Source organism: Oncorhynchus clarkii, chromosome 30 (assembly GCF_045791955.1).
Source record: "Oncorhynchus clarkii lewisi isolate Uvic-CL-2024 chromosome 30, UVic_Ocla_1.0, whole genome shotgun sequence".
NCBI lineage: Eukaryota > Metazoa > Chordata > Actinopteri > Salmoniformes > Salmonidae > Oncorhynchus > Oncorhynchus clarkii.
In genome coordinates this window covers 29,592,302-29,615,205 of record NC_092176.1, presented here as the reverse complement: position 1 = coordinate 29,615,205, position 22,904 = coordinate 29,592,302, and the positions used below count along the sequence as shown (strand labels likewise).

Sequence of the window (22,904 nt, the reverse complement as noted above, 5' to 3'; positions counted from 1 at the left end):
TATATTTCAAATAGTGCAAGACAAGTGCAAATAACCATTTGTGAATTGTAGGAGGCAAATAGTCGAATGGGGGTTATTTTTAGTACATGATCGTAAACAAAAACAATGCATTTCTTTACATACAGAAAAAGGTCATAGCTCTCACCTGTAACAGCATTGGTGGTGGTAGGAAGGCTCTCACGCTCACTCTTCACAGCTGTCACTCCCATCCCATACTCTGTCCCAGCTCTCAGGCCTACACAACACACAGACGAAGAACACTTATCGTACCGGATGTATGCAAACAGAGCATGAGAACAAAAACATGTTATTGTATTTTTAATATCAAATATTTATCAATGAAAACAATATGTTTAAAGTTTTATATTAAAACACCCAGCTGTTTGCAGGTGAAAAAGACCGAAGCTCTTCAAGGCTTTTAAAGCTACAGTGGGGAGAACAAGTATTTGATACACTGCCGATTTTGCAGGTTTTCCTACTTACAAAGCATGTAGAGGTCTGTAATTTCTATCATAGGTACACTTCAACTGTGAGAGACGGAATCTAAAACAAAAATCCAGAAAATCACATTGTATGATTTTTAAGTAATCAATTTGCATTTAATTGCATGACATAAGTATTTGATAACCTACCAACCATTAAGAATTCCGTCTCTCACAGACCTCACAGTTTTTCTTTATTAACTTCTTAAGGTATAGGGGCAGCATTTTCACTTTTGGATAAATAGCGTGCCCAATTTCAACTTCCTGCTACTCATGCCAATAATATAGGATATGCATACTATTATTAGATTTGGATAGAAAACACTCTGGAGTTTCTAAAACTGTTTGAATCATGTCTGTGGGTATAACAGAACTTATGTAGCAGGCAAAACCCAGAAGACTATCCGTTCAGAATTCTTTTTTTTTAGGTCTCTGTCTGTTCAGTGGGTTCTCATTGGGAAACGATATTTCTTAGGAACTTGTTTTCAGTTCCTACCACTTCCACTGGATGTCACCAGTCTTTGGAATTTGGTTCAGGTTATTATTTTGTGCAATAAAGAAGTACGGCCATCTAGGAACTGCGTAACACTGTTGAGAGTTGCGCAGGACTTGAAAAGTAGCTTGGTTTGTTGTCTTCCTGAATTGAACACAGATAGACCCGTCTTCAATTTGATCGATTATTAACGTTTAAAAATACCTAAAGTTGTATAACAAAAGTAGTTTGAAATGTTTGGCAAAGTTTACAGGCAACTTTTGAAATATTTTGTAGTGACGTTGCGATATTTGGAGCTGTTTTTTTCTAGATCAAACGCGCCAAATAAATGGACATTTTGGATATACATGGACGGAATTAATCGAACAAAAGGACCAATTGTGATGTCAATCAAACAGACTCAATCAAACAGACATCAGGGATACAATTGTAGACCTGCACAAGGCTGGGATGGGCTACAGGACAATAGGCAAGCAGCTTGGTGAGAAGGGAACAACTCTTGGCGCAATTATTAGAAAATGGAAGAAGTTCAAGATGACGGTCAATCACCCTCAATCTGGAGCTCCATGCAAGATCTCACCTCGTGGGGCATCAATGATCATGAGGAAGGTGAGGGATCAGCCCAGAACTACACGGCAGGACCTGGTCAATGACCTGAAGAGAGCTGGAACCACAGTCTCAAAGAAAACCATTAGTAACACACTACGCCGTCATGGATTCAAATCCTGCAGCGCATGCAAGGTCCCCCTGCTCAAGCCAGCGCATGTCCAGGCCCGTCTGTAGTTTGCCAATGACCATCTGGATGATCCAGAGGAGGAATGGGAGAAGGTCATGTGGTCTGATGAGACAAAAATATAGCTTTTTGGTCTAAACTTTACTCGCCGTGTTTGGAGGAAGAAGAAGGATGAGTACAACCCCAAGAACACCATCCCAACCGTGAAGCATGGAGGTGGAAACATCATTCTTTGGGGATGCTTTTCTGCAAAGGGGACAGGACGACTGCACTGTATTGAGGGGAGGATGGATGGGGACATGTACCGCGAGATGTTGGCCAACAACCTCCTTCCCTCAGTGAGAGCATTGAAGATGGGTCGTGGCTTTGTTTTCCAGCATGACAACAACCCGAAACACACAGCCAGGGCAACTAAGGAGTGGCTCCGTAAGAAGCATTTCAAGGTCCTGGAGTGGCCTAGCCAGTCTCCAGACCTGAACCCAATAGAACATCTTTGGAGGGAGCTGAAAGTCCGTATTGCCCAGCGACAGCCCCGAAACCTGATAGATATGGAGAAGGTCTGTATGGAGGAGTGGGCCAAATTCCCTGCTGCAGTGTGCAAACCTGGTCAAGAACTACAGGAAACGTATGATCTCTGTAATTGTAAACAAAGGTTTCTGTACCAAATATTAAGTTCTGCTTTTCTGATGTATCAAATACTTATGTCATGCAATAAAATGCAAATTGATTACTTAAAAATCATACAATGTGATTTTCTGGATTTTTGTTTTAGATTCCGTCCCTCACATTTGAAGTGTACCTATGATAAAAAATGACAGACCTCTACATGCTTTGTAAGTAGGAAAACTTGCAAAATTGGCAGGGTATCAAATACTTCTCCCCACTGTATAGTTGAAGTTGTGCCTTCAAAAGCTAGTCACAGTTAAAAGTTGTTCAAGCAGGAAAATGGATAATTAACTTAATAAACATGGGTCTGTCGGACATTTGAAGTTTGTTGTGATTGTAGCTGCTACATCTGGACAATAGATTTTATTACCAGACTTCTCTGGTCTCTACTCCTCCCGTGACGGGGTCTGAGACGCCGAAGTTTCCCACCAATTGCTCTGAGAAATTGAACACCCTAGTTATTGGCGACTCTATTACCCGCAGTATTAGACTTAAAGCTAATCATCCAGCGATCATACACTGTTTACCAGGGGGCAGGGCTACCGATGTTAAGGCTAATCTGAAAATGGTACTGGCTAAAGCTAAAACTGGCGAGTGTATTGTTATCCACGTCGGCACCAACGATGTTAGGATGAAACAGTCAGAGGTCACCAAGTGCAACATTGCTTCAGCCTATACATCAGCTAGAAAGATGTGTCGGCATCTAGTAATTGTCTCTGGCCCCCTCCCAGTTAGGGGAGTGATGAGCTCTACAGCAGAGTCTCAAAACTCAATCGCTGGTTGAAAACTGTTTTCTGCCCCTCCCAAAAGATAGAATTTGTAGATAATTGGCCTTCTTTCTGGGACTCACCCACAAACAGGACCAAGCCTGGTCTGTTGAGGAGTGACGGACTCCATCCTAGCTGGAGGGTTGCTCTCATCTTATCTACCAACATAGACAGGGCTTTAACTCCTCTAGCTCCACAATGAAATAGTGTGCAAGCCAGGCAGCAGGCTGGTAGCCTGCCTGCCAGCTTAATGGAGTCTGCCACCAGCACAGTCAGTGTAGTCAGCTCAGCTATTCCCATTGAGACTGTGGCTGTGCCTCGACCTAGGTTGGTCAAAACTAAACATGGCGGTGTTCTCCTTAGCAATCTCACTAGACTAAAGACCTCCTCCATTCCTGCCATTATTGAAAGAGGTCGTGATACCTCACATCTCAAAATAGGGCTACTTAATGTTAGATCCCTCACTTCAAAGGCAGTTATAGTCAATGAACTAATCACTGATCATAATCTTGATGTGATTGGCTTGACTGAAACATGGCTTAAGCCTGATGAATTTACGGTGTTAAATGAGGCCTCACCTCCTGGTTACACTAGTGACAATATCCCCCGTGCATCCCTCAAAGGCGGAGGTGTTGCTAACATTTACGATAACAAATTTCAATTTACAAAACAACCCCCAACCTTTTTCATCTTTTGAGCTTCTAGTCATGAAATGTATGCAGCCTACTCAATCACTTTTTATAGCTACTGTTTACAGGCCTCCTGGGCCATATACAGTGTTCCTCATTGAGTTCCCTGAAATCCTATCAGACCTTGTAGTCATAGCAGATAATATTCAAATTTTTGGTGATTTTAATATTCACATGGAAAAGTCCACAGACCCACTCCAAAAGGCTTTCGGAGCCATCATCGACTCAGTGGGTTTTGTCCAACATGTCTCTGGACCTACTCACTTTCACAGTCACAGTCATACTCTGGACCTAGTTTTGTACCATGGAATAAATGTTGTGGATCTTAATGTTTTTCCTCATAATCCTGGACTATCGGACCACCATTTTATTACGTTTGCAATCGCAACAAATAATCTGCTCAGACCCCAACCAAGGAGCATCAAAAGGCCCTTCCAGACTCCCTCTGCCTACCCAAGGACGTCAGAGGACACAAATAAGTTAACCACCTAATTGAGGAACTAAATTTAACCTTGCGCAATACCCAAGATGCAGTTGCACCCCTAAAAACTAAAAACATTTGTCATAAGAAACTAGCTCCCTGGTATACAGAAAATACCCGAGCTCTGAAGTAAGCTTCCAGAAAAATGGAACAGAAATGGCGCCACACCAAACTGGAAGTCTTCCGACTTGCTTGGAAAGACAGTACCGTGCAGTATCGAAGAGCCCTTACTGCTGCTCCACCAAACTGGAAATCTTCCTACTTGCTTGGAAAGACAGTACCGTGCAGTATCGAAGAGCCCTCACTGCTCGATCATCCTATTTTTCCAACTTAATTGAGGAAAATAAGAACAATCCTACATTTATTTTTGATACTGTTGCAAAGCTAACTAAAAAGCAGTATTCCCCAAGTGAGGATGGCTTTCACTTCAGCAGTAATAAATTCATGAACTTCTTTGAGGAACAGATCATGATCATTAGAAAGCAAATTACGGACTCCTCTTTAAATCTGCGTATTCTTCCAAAGCTCAGTTGTCCTCAGTCTGCACAACTCTGCCAGGACCTAGGATCAAGAGAGACACTCAAGTGTTTTAGTACTATATCTCTTGACACAATGATGAAAATAATCATGGCCTCTAAACCTTCAAGCTGCATACTGGACCCGATTCCAACTAAACTACTGAAAGAGCTGCTTCCTGTGCTTGGCCCTCCTATGTTGAACATAATAAACGGCTCTCTATCCACCGGATGTGTACCAAACTCACTAAAAGTGGCAGTAACAAAGCCTCGCTTGAAAAAGCCAAACCTTGACCCAGAAAATATGAAAAACTAATCAGCCTATATCGAATCTTCCATTCCTCTCAAAAATGTTAGAAAAAGCTGTGACACCGCAACTCACTGCCTTCCTGAAGACAAACAACGTATATGAAATGCTTCAGTCTGGTTTAAGACCCCATCAAAGCACTGAGACTGCACTTGTGAAGGTGGTAAATTACCTTTTAATGGCGTCAGACCGAGGCTCTGCATCTGTCCTCGTGCTCCTAGACCTTAGTGCTGCTTTTGATACCATCGATCACCACATTCTTTTGGAGAGATTGGAAACCCAAATTGGTCAACACGGACAAGTTCTGTCCTGGTTTAGATCTTATCTGTCGGAAAGATATCAGTTTGTCTCTGTGAATGGTTTGTCGGCTGCTAGAATCCTGACTAGAACCAAAATATTGGATCATATTACTCCAGTGCTAGTCTCCCTACACTGGCTTCCTGTCAAGGCAAGGGTTAATTTCAAGGTTTTACTGCTAACTTACAAAGCATTACATGGGCTTGCTCCTACCTATCTCTCTGATTTGGTCCTGCCGTACATACCTGCACATACGCTATGGTCACAAGACGCAGGCCTCCTAATTATCCCTAGAATTTCTAAGCTGGAGGCAGGGCTTTCTCCTATAGAGCTCAATTTTTACGGAATGGTCGGCCTACCCATGTGAGAGACACAGACTCAGTCTCAACCTTTAAGTCTTTACTGAAGACTCATCTCTTCAGTACATCATATGATTGAGTGTAGTCTGGACCAGGAGTGTGAAGGTGAACGGAAAGGCTCTGGAGCAACGAACAGCACTTGCTGTCTCTGCCTGGCTGGTTCCCCTCTCTCCACTGGGATTTTCTGCCTCTAACCCTATTACAGGAGCTGAGTCACTGGCTTACTGGTGCTCTTCCATGCCGTCCCTGGGAGGGGTATGTCACTTGAGTGGGTTGAGTCACTGACGTGATCGTCCTTTCTGGGTTGGTGCCCCCCCTTGGGTTGTGCCATGGCGGAGATCTTTGTGGGCTATACTCGGCCTTGTCTCAGGATGGTAAGTTGGTGGTTGAAGATATCCCTCTAGTGGTGTGGGGGCTGTGCTTTTTTCGAAAGTGGGTGGGGTTATATCCTGCCTGTTTGGCCCTGTCCGGGGGTATCATCGGATGGGGCCACAGTGTCTCCTGACCCCTCCTGTCTCAGCCTCCAGTATTTATGCTGCAGTAGTTTATGTGTCGGGGGGCTAGGGTCAGTCTGCTATATCTGGAGTACTTCTCCTGCCTTTTCTGGTGTCCTGTGTGATTTGAAGTATGCTCTCTCTAATTCTCTCTTTCTCTCTTTCTTCTTTCTTTCTTTCTTTCTTTCTTTCTTTCTTTATTTCTTTCTCTCTCTCTCTCTCTCTCTCTCAGAGGACCTGAGCCCTAGGACCATGCCTCAGGACTACCTGGCATGAGGACTCCTTGCTGTCCCCAGTCCACCTGGCCGTTTTGCTGCTCCAGTTTCAACTGTTCTGCCTGCGGCTATGGAACCCTGACCTGTTCGCCGGACGTGCTACCTGTCCCAGACCTGCTGCTTTCAACTCTCTTGAGACAGCAGCAGCAGAAGAGATACTCTTAATGATCGGCTATGAAAAGCCAACTGACATTTGCTCCTGAGGTGCTGACTTTTTGCACCTTCGACAACTACTGTGATTATTATTATTTGACCATGCTGGTCATTTATGAACATTTGAACATCTTGGCCATGTTCTGTTATAATCTCCACCCTGCACAGCCAGAAGAGGACTGGCCACCCCTCATAGCCTGGTTCCTCTCTAGGTTTCTTCCTAGGTTTAGGCCTTTCTAGGGTGTTTTTCCTAGCCACCGTGCTTCTACACCTGCATTGCTTGCTGTTTGGGGTTTTAGGCTGGGTTTCTGTACAGCACTTTGAGATATCAGCTGATGTAAGAAGGGCTATATGAATAAATTTGATTTGATTTGATTTAATTGCCTTGCTAATAGATTGATGCATAATTGGGTTTATTTTCAGCCTCTTCATTTTGGAACCTCTATCTGCTCTGATTGATCTAGAAGAGGCGCTGTATGGGGCAGAAACAACATTTGCTATGATATAAGAGGCTTTGAGATCCTTTTAGTCCGGCTATGTGGCCGCGCTGTGCGGTGCAATTAAGAGCCCTCAGTCCAACGGCCTTCATTTCCTTTATTAACTCCCACAGAGGTCACTAGGCAACCAGGCACAAGAAGCATGAAATTACACCTAACGCAGAGGAAACTCATTATCAATAAAATCACAAGCGTGAAGGCAATTACAGATAATAACTGTGTGAAAAAAGTGCTGAGGTTTGTGAGGAGCGGAGAGGAGCGGAGGGGGACCGGGGAGGCCAGTCAGCTGAATAGAAGCACTGGATGCATCCCAAATGGCACCTTATTCCATATATAGTGCACTACTTCTGACCAGAGCCTATAGCCAGATGGTCCCTGATCAAAAGTAGTGCACTATATAGGGAATAGGATGGCATTTTGGGACACAGCAATGCCTTATTTACAGGGGATGGGTCTCCCAAGAACAAAGAGCGGGCCCCAGACAAAGACACTATTACCCGTTTGGAACTTTTTTTTTCTCAGCCAGGGAGCTTAATCCGTTGATGCAGTGGCACATGGTATACAAAAAGAGTCTGTCCGCCCGCCGGACTCAAAACATGGAGTATAATGGGAACCGGTGCAGGAGGATAAAAATAGGCCCTCCCTGCATTTCTTGTTAAACCAGGATGAATCTCACATTGAAGTAGTAGTGTTATTCCATTTAAGGCCTGAATGCAATCTCCCTTGAGCTGTTTTATAATAAAACAAAGCAGCCCAAACAAAGCAGCCCATCTGTAAATAAGTGTATTGAATTTAATAACGACAATTTAGAAGGAGGGCCGCAAACGCTTGGCAGCAGAACAGTTGGCAGAGCGAGGCTGCCGTTTACATTGAAAAACAATATACACTATATATACAGCAATATGTGGACACCCCTTCAAATTAGTAGATTCAGCTATTTCAGCCTCACCCATTGCTGACAGGTGTATAACATCAAGAACACAGCAATGCAATCTCCATAGACAAATATTGGCAGTAGAATGGCCTTACTGAAGAGCTCAGTGACTTTCAAGTTGGCACCGTCATAGGATGTCACCTTTCCAACAAGTCAGTTCGTCAAATTTCTGCCCTGCTAGAGCTGCCCCGGTCAACATATGTGCTGTTATTGTGAAATGGAAGCAACAATGGCTAAGCCGCAAAGTGGGAGGACACACAAGCTCACAGAACGGGACCGGTGAGTGCTGAAGTGCGTAGTGTGACAAAAACCGCCTGTCCTCGGTTGCAATATTCACTACTGAGTTCCAAACTGCCTGTGGAAGCAACGTCAGCACAAGAACTGTTCGTCGGAAACTTGATGAAATGGGTTTCCATGGCCGAGCAGCCGCACACAAGCCTAAGATGACCATGCTCAATGCCAGGCGTTGGCTGGAGTGGTGTAACATCCGCTGTCATTGGACACTGGAGCAGTGGAAACTTGTTCTCTGGAGTAATGAATCACACTTCACCATCTGGCAGTCCGATGGACGAATTGGAACACTGATTGCGAGCCAGGCCTAATTGCCCAACATCAGTGCCCGACCTCACTAATGCTTTTGTGGCTGAATGGGTGCAAGTACCCGCAGCAATGTTCCAACATCTAGTGGAAAAGCCTTACCAGAAGAGTGGAGGCTGTTATAACAGCAAAGGGGGACCAACTCCATATTAATGCCCATGATTTTTGGAATGAGATGTTCGACAAGCAGGTGTCCACATACTTTTGGTCATGTAGTGTATATTCATTTACACAAAGAGAGGACGGTTGTTTTATAGCTGTTCTCACATTGATTGTTTTTTTAAGAGGTAACAACAAAAATATCTAAAAACTGAAAATTCACAGATATTACACAACACCACCACCAAAAGCATCCTGTTATAACTAGACTAGTGGAGGGGCTCTGTCTTACTAGTGATCTTGAACAAAGGAAAAGGAGCAGTTGCCACTACCTTGCTCTACAACCAAGGTGCATGAACTGAGGAGTAAACGGAAGAGAAGAGGAATTCTTGGAAGGGGTACTCTTGGAGGGCAGTTGGAGTTGATAAAAACACATAGTTATTGATATAACTAACATGTTTCGGCCCTTACAGTTCATCAGGGTTTTACAGATATGTAGTAAAATGAGATCACTTACCAGTGATCTTGGCCTGGGTGGTGTCCAGGGGTCCGGTAGGGAACAACAGCTCTCCATGGTCTCCTCCAGAGAGGGGGCCATATTTGATGCGGTAGTTGTCTACTTGAGCCTGGCTGTTCTTCCACTCCAGAGTAATGCTCTCGTCAGTCAGCTCTACCGTCTGCAGGTCCCGCGGGGCATCCAGGTCTGGAACACATCCAGTCATAGATCAGGCAGGGGGGAATGTCATGATCCCCTCGCAAATACAATACGATGTGTGGTCCAGACCCCAGTTGAGAACAGACCAACACTTTTTGATCTAGGATGTGGCCCCCTGGGCAAAATGACTTTGACACCCCTGGCCTAGTTGATCAAAGATACTGGACAGTTTTTAATCAATTTTTTAAGCTTATTGGATGTTTATTTTAATTTAATCTAAATGTATAACAGCTAAAGGGTAAGACATGAACATATAAACATTTCAATAATCAACATTACCTTTATTCTAATCAAAGACCCAGCAAACAAATTATTACACATACATCATTTTGATATTGTGCTGTTTAAAGAGATCCACACTTCCAGCCACTTTCCCCAAATTCCCATGTTTTCCAGAAATCCCGGTTTAACGATTTCCAGATTTCCTGCTTATTCCTTCCCGATTCCAGGTTTTTCCAGAAATCCCAGTTGGAGCATTCATGGATATCCTGTTTATTCCCTCCTGATTCAAAGATTTCTGGAAAACTTTTGCAACCCTAGTGTTGTATAGTTTGCTTGTCCCTGATGGGCCCTGGTGCACTATAAATTGAATAAGGTGCCAAATGGAATACAACTCTTGTCTTACCTGTTAAGAAGGTCTCAGATACAGGCACGCTGGTCGTCTCTCCCCTCTTGGCCATGAGCGACACCTCATACTCTGTGTCAGGGTTCAGGCTGTCCAGGTGGTGCTGTGTGTCGCTGGAGGACAGCTCCACTGTGTTCCTGTCTGAGGGGTTGTCGCTGGGCCCATAGGACACTCTCACCCCATCCACCATGGCCACAGGCAGGAACCAGGTCACCAGCGCTGTGGTGTCCGTTACATCACGCAAATTCACCTCTCTAGGAGAATCGATCTCTGGGGAGAGAGGAGGTGGGGAGTGTGAATACAGGGTGCGATATGCATACAGCTCTATGGTACCTGGTCAAATGTATTGCGCTATATAGGGAATAGGGTGCAGTTTAGGTCGCACCCCAGGACTGAGAACATTTAGTTAGCATTCATTATGTTTTTCATGTAGAGCAGCATTTCCCAAACTAAGTCCTCGAGTCCCCAGGGGGTGCACATTTTGGTTTTTGCCATAACACTACACAGCTGATTCAAATGATCAAACTTGATGATTAGTTGATTATTTTAATCAGCTGTGTAGTGCTAGAGCAAAAACCAAAACGTGCACCCCTTGGGGTCCCGAGAACCGAGTTTGGTCAGAGAAAGGGGTTTATTAAGGCAGGTTGTCTATTTTTAATAAGGTGATACTGGGTGCAGGTGTCCTGGTAAAATGCCATGGATAGGGCAGAGAGACTTGGAATATGATTGAAATAGTTTGAGCTCTCATCAGAGCCTTTGTTACAGGGTTGAATATGAATAGTGACAGGATTTACTACCAATAATCATTTGAAAATGAACTATGTTTTCTTTTAGGCATCCATGCATGACATTATTAATTTAAGTACAGATCAAAACCCAGAGCATGAAAGGCACTTTCCCTAGATTATGATGGAATGGATTTGTCAAAATTAGCAACTTCAGGAAAGTCAACCTTCTGCAGAAGAAAGATAAAACAGGGAATCTGCACTGGAGCTTAACATAGATTTAACCGCCAATGAGATTGGCTGGCTGTGTGTGTGTGTGTGTGTGTGTGTGTGTGTGTGTGTGTGTGTGTGTGTCGTTCGAGGGTTGTGATTGTTTCCTGGGAGGATGATGGCTTCCCATGAGCCGGAGTGGTCCCTCCCTCCCTCCCACACAAACACACACCATGGGGGAGGGGATGTGGGAGGGCATGGGGGAGGGGATCTCTCCATGCAATTAGTCCCACAGAATGCCAATCCCACTACACTATGTCTATGTGACTATTAAAACCTACCCTAATCAGAAACCATGTATAGATGAAACCATATATAGATGAAGGCATTTGCGCAAAGCTGAATGTGCGAGCCATCACATTCAATGATGGAAAGATGACTAGGAATATGACCGAATATAAACAGTGTAGTTATTCCCTCTGCAAGGCAATCAAACAAGTGGAATGTTGGTATAGGGACAAAGTAGAGTTGCAATTCAACGGCTCAGACACGAGACGTATGTGGAAGGGTCTACAGGCAGTTATGGACTACAAAAAGAAACCCAGCCAAGTCACGGGCACCGACGTCTTGCATCCAGAAAAACTAAACACCATTGCCCGCATTGAGGATAATACAGTGTCACCGACGCGGCCCGCTAACAGGGACTGCGGGCCCCCCTCTCCTTCTCCGTGGCCGACATGAGTAAGACATTTAAACGTGTTAACCCTCGCAAGGCTGCTGGCCCAGACGGCGTCCATAGCCGCGTCCTCAGAGCATGCGCAGACCAGCTGGCTGGTGTGTTTACGGACATATTCAATTGCTCCCTATCCCAGTCTGCTGCACCCACATGCTTCAAGATGGCTACCATTGTTCCTATACCCAAGAATGCAAAGATAACTGAACTAAATGACTATCGCGTCGTAGCACTCACCTCTGTCATCCTGGAGTGCTTTGAGAGACTAGTCAAGGATCATATCACCTCCACCTTACTTGCCACCTTAGGCCCACTTCAGTTTGCAAACCGCCCCAACAGGTCCACAGACGATGCAATCGCCATCACACCGCACACTCCCCTATCCCATCTGGACAAGAGGAATACCTATGTAAGCATGTTGTTCATTGACTACAGCTCAGCAATCAACACCATAGTACCCTCCAAGCTCATCATTAAGCTTAAGGCCCTGGGTCTCAACCCCGCCCTGTGCAATTGTGTCCTGGACTTTCTGACGGGCCACCCCCAGGTGGTGAAGGTAGGAATCAACATCTCCACTTCACTGATCCTCAACACTGGGGCCCCACAAGGGTACGTGCTCAGCCCCCTCCTGTACTCCCTGTTCACCCATGACTGCGTGGCCATGCACGCCTCCAGCTCAATCATCAAGTTTACAGATGACACAACAGTAGCGGGCTTGATTACCAACAACGACGAGACAGCCTACAGGGAGGAGGTGAGGGCACATGGAGTGTGGTGTCAGGAAAACAACCTCTAACCTAACGTCAACAAAACAAGGGAGATGATCGTGGACTTCAGGAAACAGCAGAGGTAGCACCCCAGCCTACAGGGAGGAGGTGAGGGCACTCGGAGTGTGGTGTCAGGAAAACAACCTCTCACTCAACATCAACAAAACAAAGGAGATGATCGTGGACTTCAGGAAACAGCAGAGAGAGCACTCCTCTATCCACATTGACAGGACAATAGTGGCGAAGGTGGAAAGTTTTAAGTTCCTCTGCATACACATCGCGGACAAACTGAAATGGTCCAACCACACAGACAGTGTGGTGAAGAAGGATCAACAGGAGGCTGAAGAATTTTGGCTTGTCACCTAAAACCCTCACAAACGTTTACAGATGCACAATTCAGAGCGCCCTGTCGGGCTGTATCACCGCCTGGTATGGCAACTGCGCCTCCCTCAACCACAAGACTCTCCAGAGGGTGCGTGCGGTCAGCACAACGCATCACCAGGAGCAAACTACCTGCCCTCCAGGACACCTACAGCACTCGATATCACAAGGAAGGCAAAAAAAATCATCAAGGACAACCACCACCCATCCCACTGCCTGTTCATCCCGCTATCATCCAGAAGGCGAGGTCAGTACAGGTGCATCAAAGCACGGACCGAGATACTGAAAAACAGCTTCTATCTCAAGGCCATCAGACTGTTAAACAGCCATCACTAACACAGAGGCTGCTGCCTACATACAGACTCAAATCACTGGCCACTTTAATAAATGCATCACTAGTCACCTAAAAAAATGACACTTTAATAATGTTTACATGTCTTACATTACTCATCTCAGATGTATATACTGTATTTTATACCATCTACTGCATCTTGCCAATCCGTTTGGCCATCGCTCATCCATATATTTATATATACATATTCCTATTCCATCTCTTTACATTTGTGTATTAGGTAATTGTGAAATTGTTAGATTACTTGTTGGATATTGCTGCACTGTCTGAACTAGAAGCACAAGCATTTCGCTACACTCGCATTAGCATCTGCTAACCATGTGTATGTGACCAATAACATTTGATTTGATTTGATTTGATGTGGCATGAGTCTGTGTGTTTTAATGGCAGACATAGAGGGGCCTTGAGCTACATGGAGATCTAGGTAACATAATCCCAGTGCTGTTGTGTAAAAGTCTGTTTGTGTGTGTTTATGCGTGTGCGTGCATGTGTGTGCACGCATGTGTGCAAGCACACGTGTGTGTACGGTGTGTGTATGCGTGTCTCAGGTTCCAATGTTCAACAGCTCAACAGCTCCATAAACTTTAAACACGGACATGCTAGTCCTATAGTGTCAGTCAACGCTATAATGTACAAACTACCCTCCGATAAAGAGGAAGGGGGGCGTATAAGAGGAGAATGTCAGGTAGCTAGTGGCTTAGTTCTGTTTACTCTGGGAAAGCGAATGCATTTTTCAAACCATAAATAAGCAGAGATAGCCTGACCTTGAATTGGGATAGAGGTGAGGCAATAAAGGTTAGTACAGAAACCTGTGAAGAACATTTGCTTCAGGATATTGAAATGTCTTTACTCTGATTTGTTGAAAGATAACTCTTGCAAGGGCAGGGGTGAAAGCTCCTAGTCTGTTCAGCTCCCATGTCAGCGCTGGCATGTTCGATTAAAAACCATGAGCTGGCGCACACCCAGGAAAAATAGTTTGTGTGGAGGTGCTGACTAATGGCGAATGAACTATAAACTATCAAAAGAAAGAAAGTCGCACACTCCATGTTTAAACTCCCAGCAATTTAACAGGTATTTGCCAACATTTCGGCATCACTGTCCCTTCCTCTGGGTAATGTCTTGAATACTTGAACCAGGTTATGTAGACACACAGTGCAATTAGTGTAACCAATGACAGTGGTGAGGGGTGTGTCTTAATGATTAAGTTAATTAAAATTAATTTGTGAAACTGTTAAAAAAATAGTATATGGCATATTAAATATATTACACTATTGTTATCATATAGAAACATAATGGAATATTGTACATCATATTAGCATCAACATATGTTGGTTATTTCATTCAATTTCACATAATCATTTCGTACTTAATTTCATATTTGTTACATGTAATCTTTTGGTTCAACCTGAATGTATAATGAGCACCATCAAACAGAGGGAACATATTAGGTGTACTCTAAATCACAAAAAAATAAATTGAATTTCTATGTGTGAAATTTCCCAAGATACCAACTTTCTATACAGTCGCGAAATTACACAAACAAGTGTCTCCTCCACCAGGTAGACAGACCCATTGTAGCAGCAATTGACTCTGTAACATCAAGCATTTCCACATTTGTGGATTACCACATTAAACTGATGGTTGAGAATCTCCCATGTTAGGTCAAAGACACGAGTCACATGATCTCATTGATAGAGGGCTTAGGAAGGTTACCAGAGGGCACCCTGCTGGCCATTTTTGATGTGGAGAGCTTGTACACTAACATCCCACACACTGGAGGCTTGCAGGCGTTACAACACTTCCTTCAGCAGAGAGACTCTACCCTTGCTCCATCCAATGATTGCATCTTACAACTTACTGAACTGGTATTATCCCATAACTACTTTGTCTTTGAGTCAGACTTTTTCCTTCAAAGTTGGGGTGTAGCCGTGGGCTCCCCTTTTCCCCCAACTATGCAAACCTGTATGTGGGACAATATGAAGAAGCACTCCTTTATAAAACAGAGACACACCGTACTTTCTAAAATACTTCTATGGAAGAGATATATAGATGATGTCTTTGTGCTATGGGAAGGAAGTCAGCAGGAACTAAATGAATTCCAAACTCTGCTAAAGGAGAACTCTGAATACCTCAAATTCACCATGCAGACTGATGAGAGAAAAATAAACTACCTGGACTTATGGATCATCAAAGAGAATGATGCATTACACACAGACTTATTCACAAAGCCCACAGATCGCAATACCTTGTGCCTATGTGCGGATAGTATGCATCCTCTTCCCCTCAAGAATGGTCTACCATATAATCAGTTACGCAGGGTTAAACGAATCTGTGGCCACCAGTCAAATTTTGACAGCAACGCAAAAAAAAGACAGATAAATTCAAAATGAGAGACTACAAGGACAAAACTCTCGATGCTGCAATGATGAAAATATCTCAAAAAAAAAAAGAGGAATTACTAAAAACTCAACCAAAGAAGAAAAACAACGCAATCGTACACGAAGGTTTCGGAGAAAATGAAAGATCCTGATAAAGCACTGGCACCCCGACTGGTTGTCTATAAGCATGGTCACAATATTGGAGATAGTTTGGTGAGATCTGACATGCCCTCTGAGACTACTCAGACTCTCTTGACACCTATCCCAAATGGGAACTACAAATGTGGCTCATGTGCACAGTGCAATAGCACTATAAAAGCGTCTTTCTTCAGACACCCACATACAGGTCGAAAGATCCCTATTAGGAGTATCATCTCATGCAAAACCAAGGGAGTAATCTATCTCATCACCTGTCCATGTCGAAAAGCCTACGTAGGACAAACGAAAAGACAATAAAAACAACGCATAGCTGAACACCGCAGCTCAATCAGGTTTAAGAACATTGACTATCCAGTAGCAGCTCACTTTGTTGAAGCTAACCACTCAATCTCCTCCCTCAAATACACAGGCATTGAGCATGTTGCTCTACCAAGGAGAGGAGGTAACATTGAGATCCTACTACTACAAAGGGAGGCTTATTGGATATCCTATCTAAAAACAGTTTTCTGAATATTGACTTTGATCTCAGGCCCTTCTTATGAACAAAATGTTTCCTTTATGAAGAAAGTCTTAAGTCTTATAAATGTATATATTTTTCTACAGCTTATTAGAGTACACCTAATATGTTCCCCCTGTTTGATGATGCCTAATATACATTAAGGTTGAACCAAAATATCACATGTAACAAATATGAAATGAAATTGAAAATGATTATGTGAAATTGAATGAAAGAACATATGTTGATGCTAATATGATGTACAATATTCCATTATGTTTCTATATGATGTCAATAGTGTAATATATTTAATATGCCATATACTATTTTTTAACAGTTTCACAAATTAATTTTAATTAACTTAATCATTAAGACACACCCCTCACTACTGTCATTGGTTACACTAATTGCACTGTGTGTCTACATAACCTGGTTCAAGTATTCATAACATTACCCTGAGGAAGGGACAGTGATGCTGAAACGTTGGAAAAATACCCATTACATTGCTGGTAGTTTATACATGGAGTGTGTGACACCATGTACACCATTCTCCATGACTATTCTTTAATGTGTTGGTAGTGCAGTATATTTTAACCTCCCCTCGAGCCACCTAAAAATAGCTTGGCTAGTGAGAGGGTACGAGATGTATAGTTTCAACATGAAACCTATTGTTATATTGATCCCATAAAAGCCATTAGCCCTTATAGCAGCAGCATTATGGAGATATGATTTCCACATAAATGTTAACCAGCCGAGGGGGTAGGGATGGCTTTTTACTGCCTCTGGTAAATCAAGACGTTGCCATGAAAAGTGACAAGCTAATCACTCAATATTGGCACTTCAGGATGCCTTGGATAGACTGTCCAGCTGCATCCCAAATGGATGCACTATAAAGGAAATAGGGTGCCATTTGGAACACAATCACAGAGCTGCAGCAGTGCGGATATTCAATAGAGAAACCTAGTGAATCAAGGTGACAATGTGTTTCTGTGTGTAACTATGACAGCTGTAAGCTGCTTCTGAGTCTGTGTGTAACTATGACAGCTGTAAGCTGCTTCTGAGTCTGTGTGTAACTATGACAGCTGTAAGCTGCTTCTGAGTCTGTGTGTAACTATGACAGCTGTAAGCTGCTTCTGTGTCTGTGTGTAACTATGACAGCTGTAAGCTGCTTCTGAGTCTGTGTGTATTGCTGGGAATCATGTCTTTTAAATCTCCAGCAGGCGGTCAGAATGACGTAGAAGGGGTTTATGGATTATATCCAATGCAAATATGTCATGAATACAAGGATTACAGAACACTTGAGGTTGGCAAGAAATAGTTCATCATATTTTGAAATAGTTATTTCATTTACTTGTTTTATTGCGCGACAAGCTACCATCTACGCAGATTCAACATTCAGGTTAATTTTCCAACTGAAAGATATTGGCCAGGAGGAGCAAATTCTTGTCCTAAAAAACAAGTGAATAGAACTCTATAAGTGCTGTATGTATGGACTCACTTGTGAAAACGCTTTTGCGTGCTGCAGGTCCGCTGGTGTTGTTCTTCACCACCTCCAGTTTGACCTCGTACTCCTGACCAGGTCCCAGCCCAGACTGCTCGAACATGGTGTCAGGGCTGCCCAGGGAGTTCAGAATCTCCCCGTTCTCCTCTTTCTGACAACGCCAAACAACACCAGTCATTAAAATGGGATGGCATGTTTAATGACACACTTCACATTGGGGATCAATAAAGTACCTATCTATCTAGTATACAGTGCCTTGCGAAAGTATTCGGCCCCCTTGAACTTTGCGACCTTTTGCCACATTTCAGGCTTCAAACATAAAGATATAAAACTGTATTTTTTTGTGAAGAATCAACAACAAGTGGGACACAATCATGAAGTGGAACGACATTTATTGGATATTTCAAACTTTTTTAACAAATCAAAAACTGAAAAATTGGGCGTGCAAAATTATTCAGCCCCTTTACTTTCAGTGCAGCAAACTCTCTCCAGAAGTTCAGTGAGGATCTCTGAATGATCCAATGTTGACCTAAATGACTAATGATGATAAATACAATCCACCCGTGTGTAATCAAGTCTCCGTATAAATGCACCTGCACTGTGATAGTCTCAGAGGTCCGTTAAAAGCGCAGAGAGCATCATGAAGAACAAGGAACACACCAGGCAGGTCCAAGATACTGTTGTGAATAAGTTTAAAGCCGGATTTGGATACAAAAAGATTTCCCAAGCTTTAAACATCCCAAGGAGCACTGTGCAAGCGATAATATTGAAATGGAAGGAGTATCAGACCACTGCAAATCTACCAAGACCTGGCCGTCCATCTAAACTTTCAGCTCATACAAGGAGAAGACTGATCAGAGATGCAGCCAAGAGGCCCATGATCACTTTGGATGAACTGCAGAGATCTACAGCTGAGGTGGGAGACTCTGTCCATAGGACAACAATCAGTCGTATATTGCACAAATCTGGCCTTTATGGAAGAGTGGCAAGAAGAAAGCCATTTCTTAAAGATATCCATAAAAAGTGTTGTTTAAAGTTTGCCACAAGCCACCTGGGAGACACACCAAACATGTGGAAGAAGGTGCTCTGGTCAGATGAAACCAAAATTGAACTTTTTGGCAACAATGTAAGACGTTATGTTTGGCGTAAAAGCAACACAGCTCATCACCTTGAACACACCATCCCCACTGTCAAACATGGTGGTGGCAGCATCATGGTTTGGGCCTGCTTTTCTTCAGCAGGGACAGGGAAGATGGTTAAAATTGATGGGAAGATGGATGGAGCCAAATACAGGACCATTCTGGAAGAAAACCTGATGGAGTCTGCAAAAGACCTGAGACTGGGACGGAGATTTGTCTTCCAACAAGACAATGATCCAAAACATAAAGCAAAATCTACAATGGAATGGTTAAAAAATAAACATATCCAGGTGTTAGAATGGCCAAGTCAAAGTCCAGACCTGAATCCAATCGAGAATCTGTGGAAAGAACTGAAAACTGCTGTTCACAAATGCTCTCCATCCAACCTCACTGAGCTCGAGCTATTTTGCAAGGAGGAATGGGAAAAAATGTCAGTCTCTCGATGTGCAAAACTGATAGAGACATACCCCAAGCGACTTACAGCTGTAATCGCAGCAAAAGGTGGCGCTACAAAGTATTAACTTAAGGGGGCTGAATAATTTTGCACGCCCAATTTTTCAGTTTTTGATTTGTTAAAAAAGTTTGAAATATCCAATAAATGTCGTTCCACTTCATGATTGTGTCCCACTTGTTGTTGATACTTCACAAAAAAATACAGTTTTATATCTTTATGTTTGAAGCCTGAAATGTGGCAAAAGGTCGCAAAGTTCAAGGGGGACGAATACTTTCGCAAGGCACTGTATCTACCATTACCAACCTCAAAGTCAAGGTTAGCTTTGGTCTGATTCCCAAATGGCACCCTAATCACTACTTTCCCAGGGCCCCTCTGGTCAAAAGTAGCACACTTTATAGTAGATGGGGTGCTATTTGGGACACAGTCTTGGTGTGGGAATAGGGCAGCCACATCGTACTCAGAGGATTCTGTCTGTGATGGTTAAACTACTGTAAGGATGTGGGGGGAAACTGAATGTAATGAACTGTGGCTTTCATGTCCTTGGGCTACTTCTCATAGGCTTTGGAAAAGAAAAAACAAAGCATTCAGAAACAATAATGGTTCTGTGCCTCATTGCTGCAGTACATGGCCATTAGAGCTGTCGACAGAAGCCTCGCAGAACATTTAGTCACATTTAACTGCTGACTTAGAGACTTGAATACGGGCTCTGCTACATTATTTCCACAGGATACTCAGGTTCACATAGTATTTGTCCCAAATGGCACCTACACCCTATTCCCTATACAGTGCACTACTTTTGACCAGAAACCATAGACCCATAGGCTTCTGGTCAAAAGTAGTGCACTATATAGGGGAAAATGTGCCATTTAGAACACAAATGCACATAGCTAGGGCAATTACTGAAGCTAGGAGTGGGTCTGCCTGTCCTTTCAGGGGGCGGTGTATGGTTTCGACCACAGGAAAGTGGGGATAATGATAGGCTTTTGGCTTCTGAAAATCTCTACCTCCATGTATAATATGTAGAGACAGATCTATTAACAACAAAATGCACCATGGGAGACGAGGGAAAGGCGTGTTCCTCACTCAGATTGTTTGAAGACGAGGGGTCTACTACTGATAACTCAGTGATTCTATAGATAAGGGTTCTACCACTGATAATTCAGTGTTTCTATAGATGAGAGGTCTACTACTGATAACTCAGTGTTTATATAGATGAGGGGTCTACTACTGATAAATCAGTGTTTCTCTAGATAAGAGGTCTGCTACTGATATCTCAGTGTTTCTATTGATTAGAGTTCTAATACTGAAAATTCAGTGCTTCTATAGATCAGGGGTCTTATACTGATAACTCAGTGTTTCTGAAGATGAGAGGTCTACTATTGTTCTCTCAGTGTTTATACTGCTGATATTACTGTGTTTCTGCAGATGAGGGGTCTACTACTGATAACTCAGTGTTTCTGTAGATGATAGGTCTTCTACTGATAAGTCAGTGTTTGTATAGATGAGAGGTCTACTACTGATAACTCAGTGTATCTATAGATGAGAGGTCTTCTACTGATACGTCAGTGTTTGTATAGATGAGAGGTCTACTACTGATAACAGTGTATCTATAGATGAGAGGTCTACTACTGATAACTCAGTGTTCCTATAGATGAGGGGTCTACTACTGATAACTCAGTGTATCTATAGATGAGAGGTCTTCTACTGATAAGTCAGTGTTTGTATAGATGAGAGGTCTACTACTGATAACTCAGTGTTTCTATAGATGATAGGTCTACTACTGATAACTCAGTGTTTCTGTAGATGATAGGTCTTCTATTGATAAGTCAGTGTTTGTATAGATGAGAGGTCTACTACTGATAACTTAGTGTATCTATAGATGAGAGGTCTACTACTGATAACCCAGTGTTACTATAGATTAGAGGTCTGCTATTGACAACTCAGTGTTTCTACAGATGAGAGGTCAACAACTGATAACTCAGTGTTTCTACTGCTGATAACTCAGTGTTTCTATAGATGTGAGGTCTGCTATTGATACCTCAGTGTTTCTATAAATGAGGGGTCTTCTACTGATAACTCAGTGTTTCTATAGATGTGAGGTATTCTACTGATAACTCAGTGTTTGTATAGATGAGGGGTCTACTACTGATAACTCAGTGTTACTATAGATTAGAGGTCTGCTATTGATAACTCAGTTTTTCTATATATGAGAGGTCTACTACTGATAACTCAGTGTTTCTATAGATGAGGGGTCTACTACTGATAACTCAGTGTTTCTGAAGATGAGAGGTCTACTACTGATATCTCAGTGTAACTATAGATGATAGGTCTACTACTGATAACTCAGTGTTTCTGAAGATGAGAGGTCTGCTTCTGATATCTAAGAGTTTATACTGCTGATAACTCAGTGTTCCTGTAGATTAGGGGTCTACTACTGATATCTCAGTGTAACTATAGATGATAGGTCTACTAATGATAACTCAGTGTTTCTGTAGATGAGAGATCTACTACTGATAACTCTGTGTTTCTGTAGATGAGGGGTCTACTAATAATAACTCAGTGTATCTATAGATGAGAGGTCTACTACTGATAACTCGGTGTTACTATAGATTAGAGGTCTGCTATTGATAACTCCGTTTTTCTATGTATGAGAGGTCTATTACTGATAACTCAGTGTTTCTATAGATTAGAGGTCTGCTATTGATAACTCAGTGTTTCTGTAGATGAGAGGTCTACTACTGATAACTCAGTGTTTATATAGATGAGGGGTCTGCTACTGATAACTCAGTGTTTCTATAGATGAGGGTCTACTGCTGACAACTTACAGTGTTTCTGAAGATGAGGTTCCAGCCATCAAAGCGGATGTCCAGGGGGTCCCACTGAACCTCTACTGCTGTCTCCCTCACTGATGTGAACTTGAGTCCCTCGGGCTCAGGGAGATCTAATGGGATGAGACTTACAAATTAAACCATGTTTGATATTCTGTTCACTAAATCCTCAGGACACCCAGCACATGGACTGTGTCAAAAATGGCACACCTTTCCCTATATAGTGCACTGCTTTCGATCACATCCAGCCCTGTGTGTCCTGTCAACAGTAGTGCACTATATAGGAAATAGGCTGGCTGGTTCCAATGATGGGTTAATAAAGTGTAACAACATTGAAAAACTACCACATCCCAGGTACAATTAGGGATTTAATTCAATGAGATTAGCATCAGATGTTCGCATGAGCCCTGCAATCAATTTGTTGATATAATTAGATTTTTATTGACTGCCTGTTATGAATGTCACTTTTGCATTACTTCAGATCTGGGAGAGCCGACAAGTCAAGTACCAAAGGTGAGGTAAGGGTGTACGGAGTCCATTTTAGGACAGTCTCAGTCAGACTTGAGTCTGTCTTATCACGAGTTCCAGGAGAGACTGAGATGG

General features: G+C 42.9%; 1 protein-coding gene across 1 annotated transcript in view; it reads right to left on the bottom strand.

Moving 5' to 3' along the window:
• Window positions 1-22,904, bottom strand: part of LOC139389639 (tenascin-like) — an 86,690-nt gene that overhangs the window by 33,995 nt on the left and 29,791 nt on the right. Inside the window, exons 6-10 of the mRNA XM_071136504.1 lie at window positions 22,299-22,414; window positions 17,878-18,031; window positions 10,179-10,448; window positions 9,356-9,541; window positions 146-235 (exon numbers count right to left, since the gene is read on the bottom strand). Coding sequence (XP_070992605.1) covers window positions 146-235; window positions 9,356-9,541; window positions 10,179-10,448; window positions 17,878-18,031; window positions 22,299-22,414 — 816 coding nt within the window. The remainder of the gene's footprint in view (window positions 1-145; window positions 236-9,355; window positions 9,542-10,178; window positions 10,449-17,877; window positions 18,032-22,298; window positions 22,415-22,904) is intronic.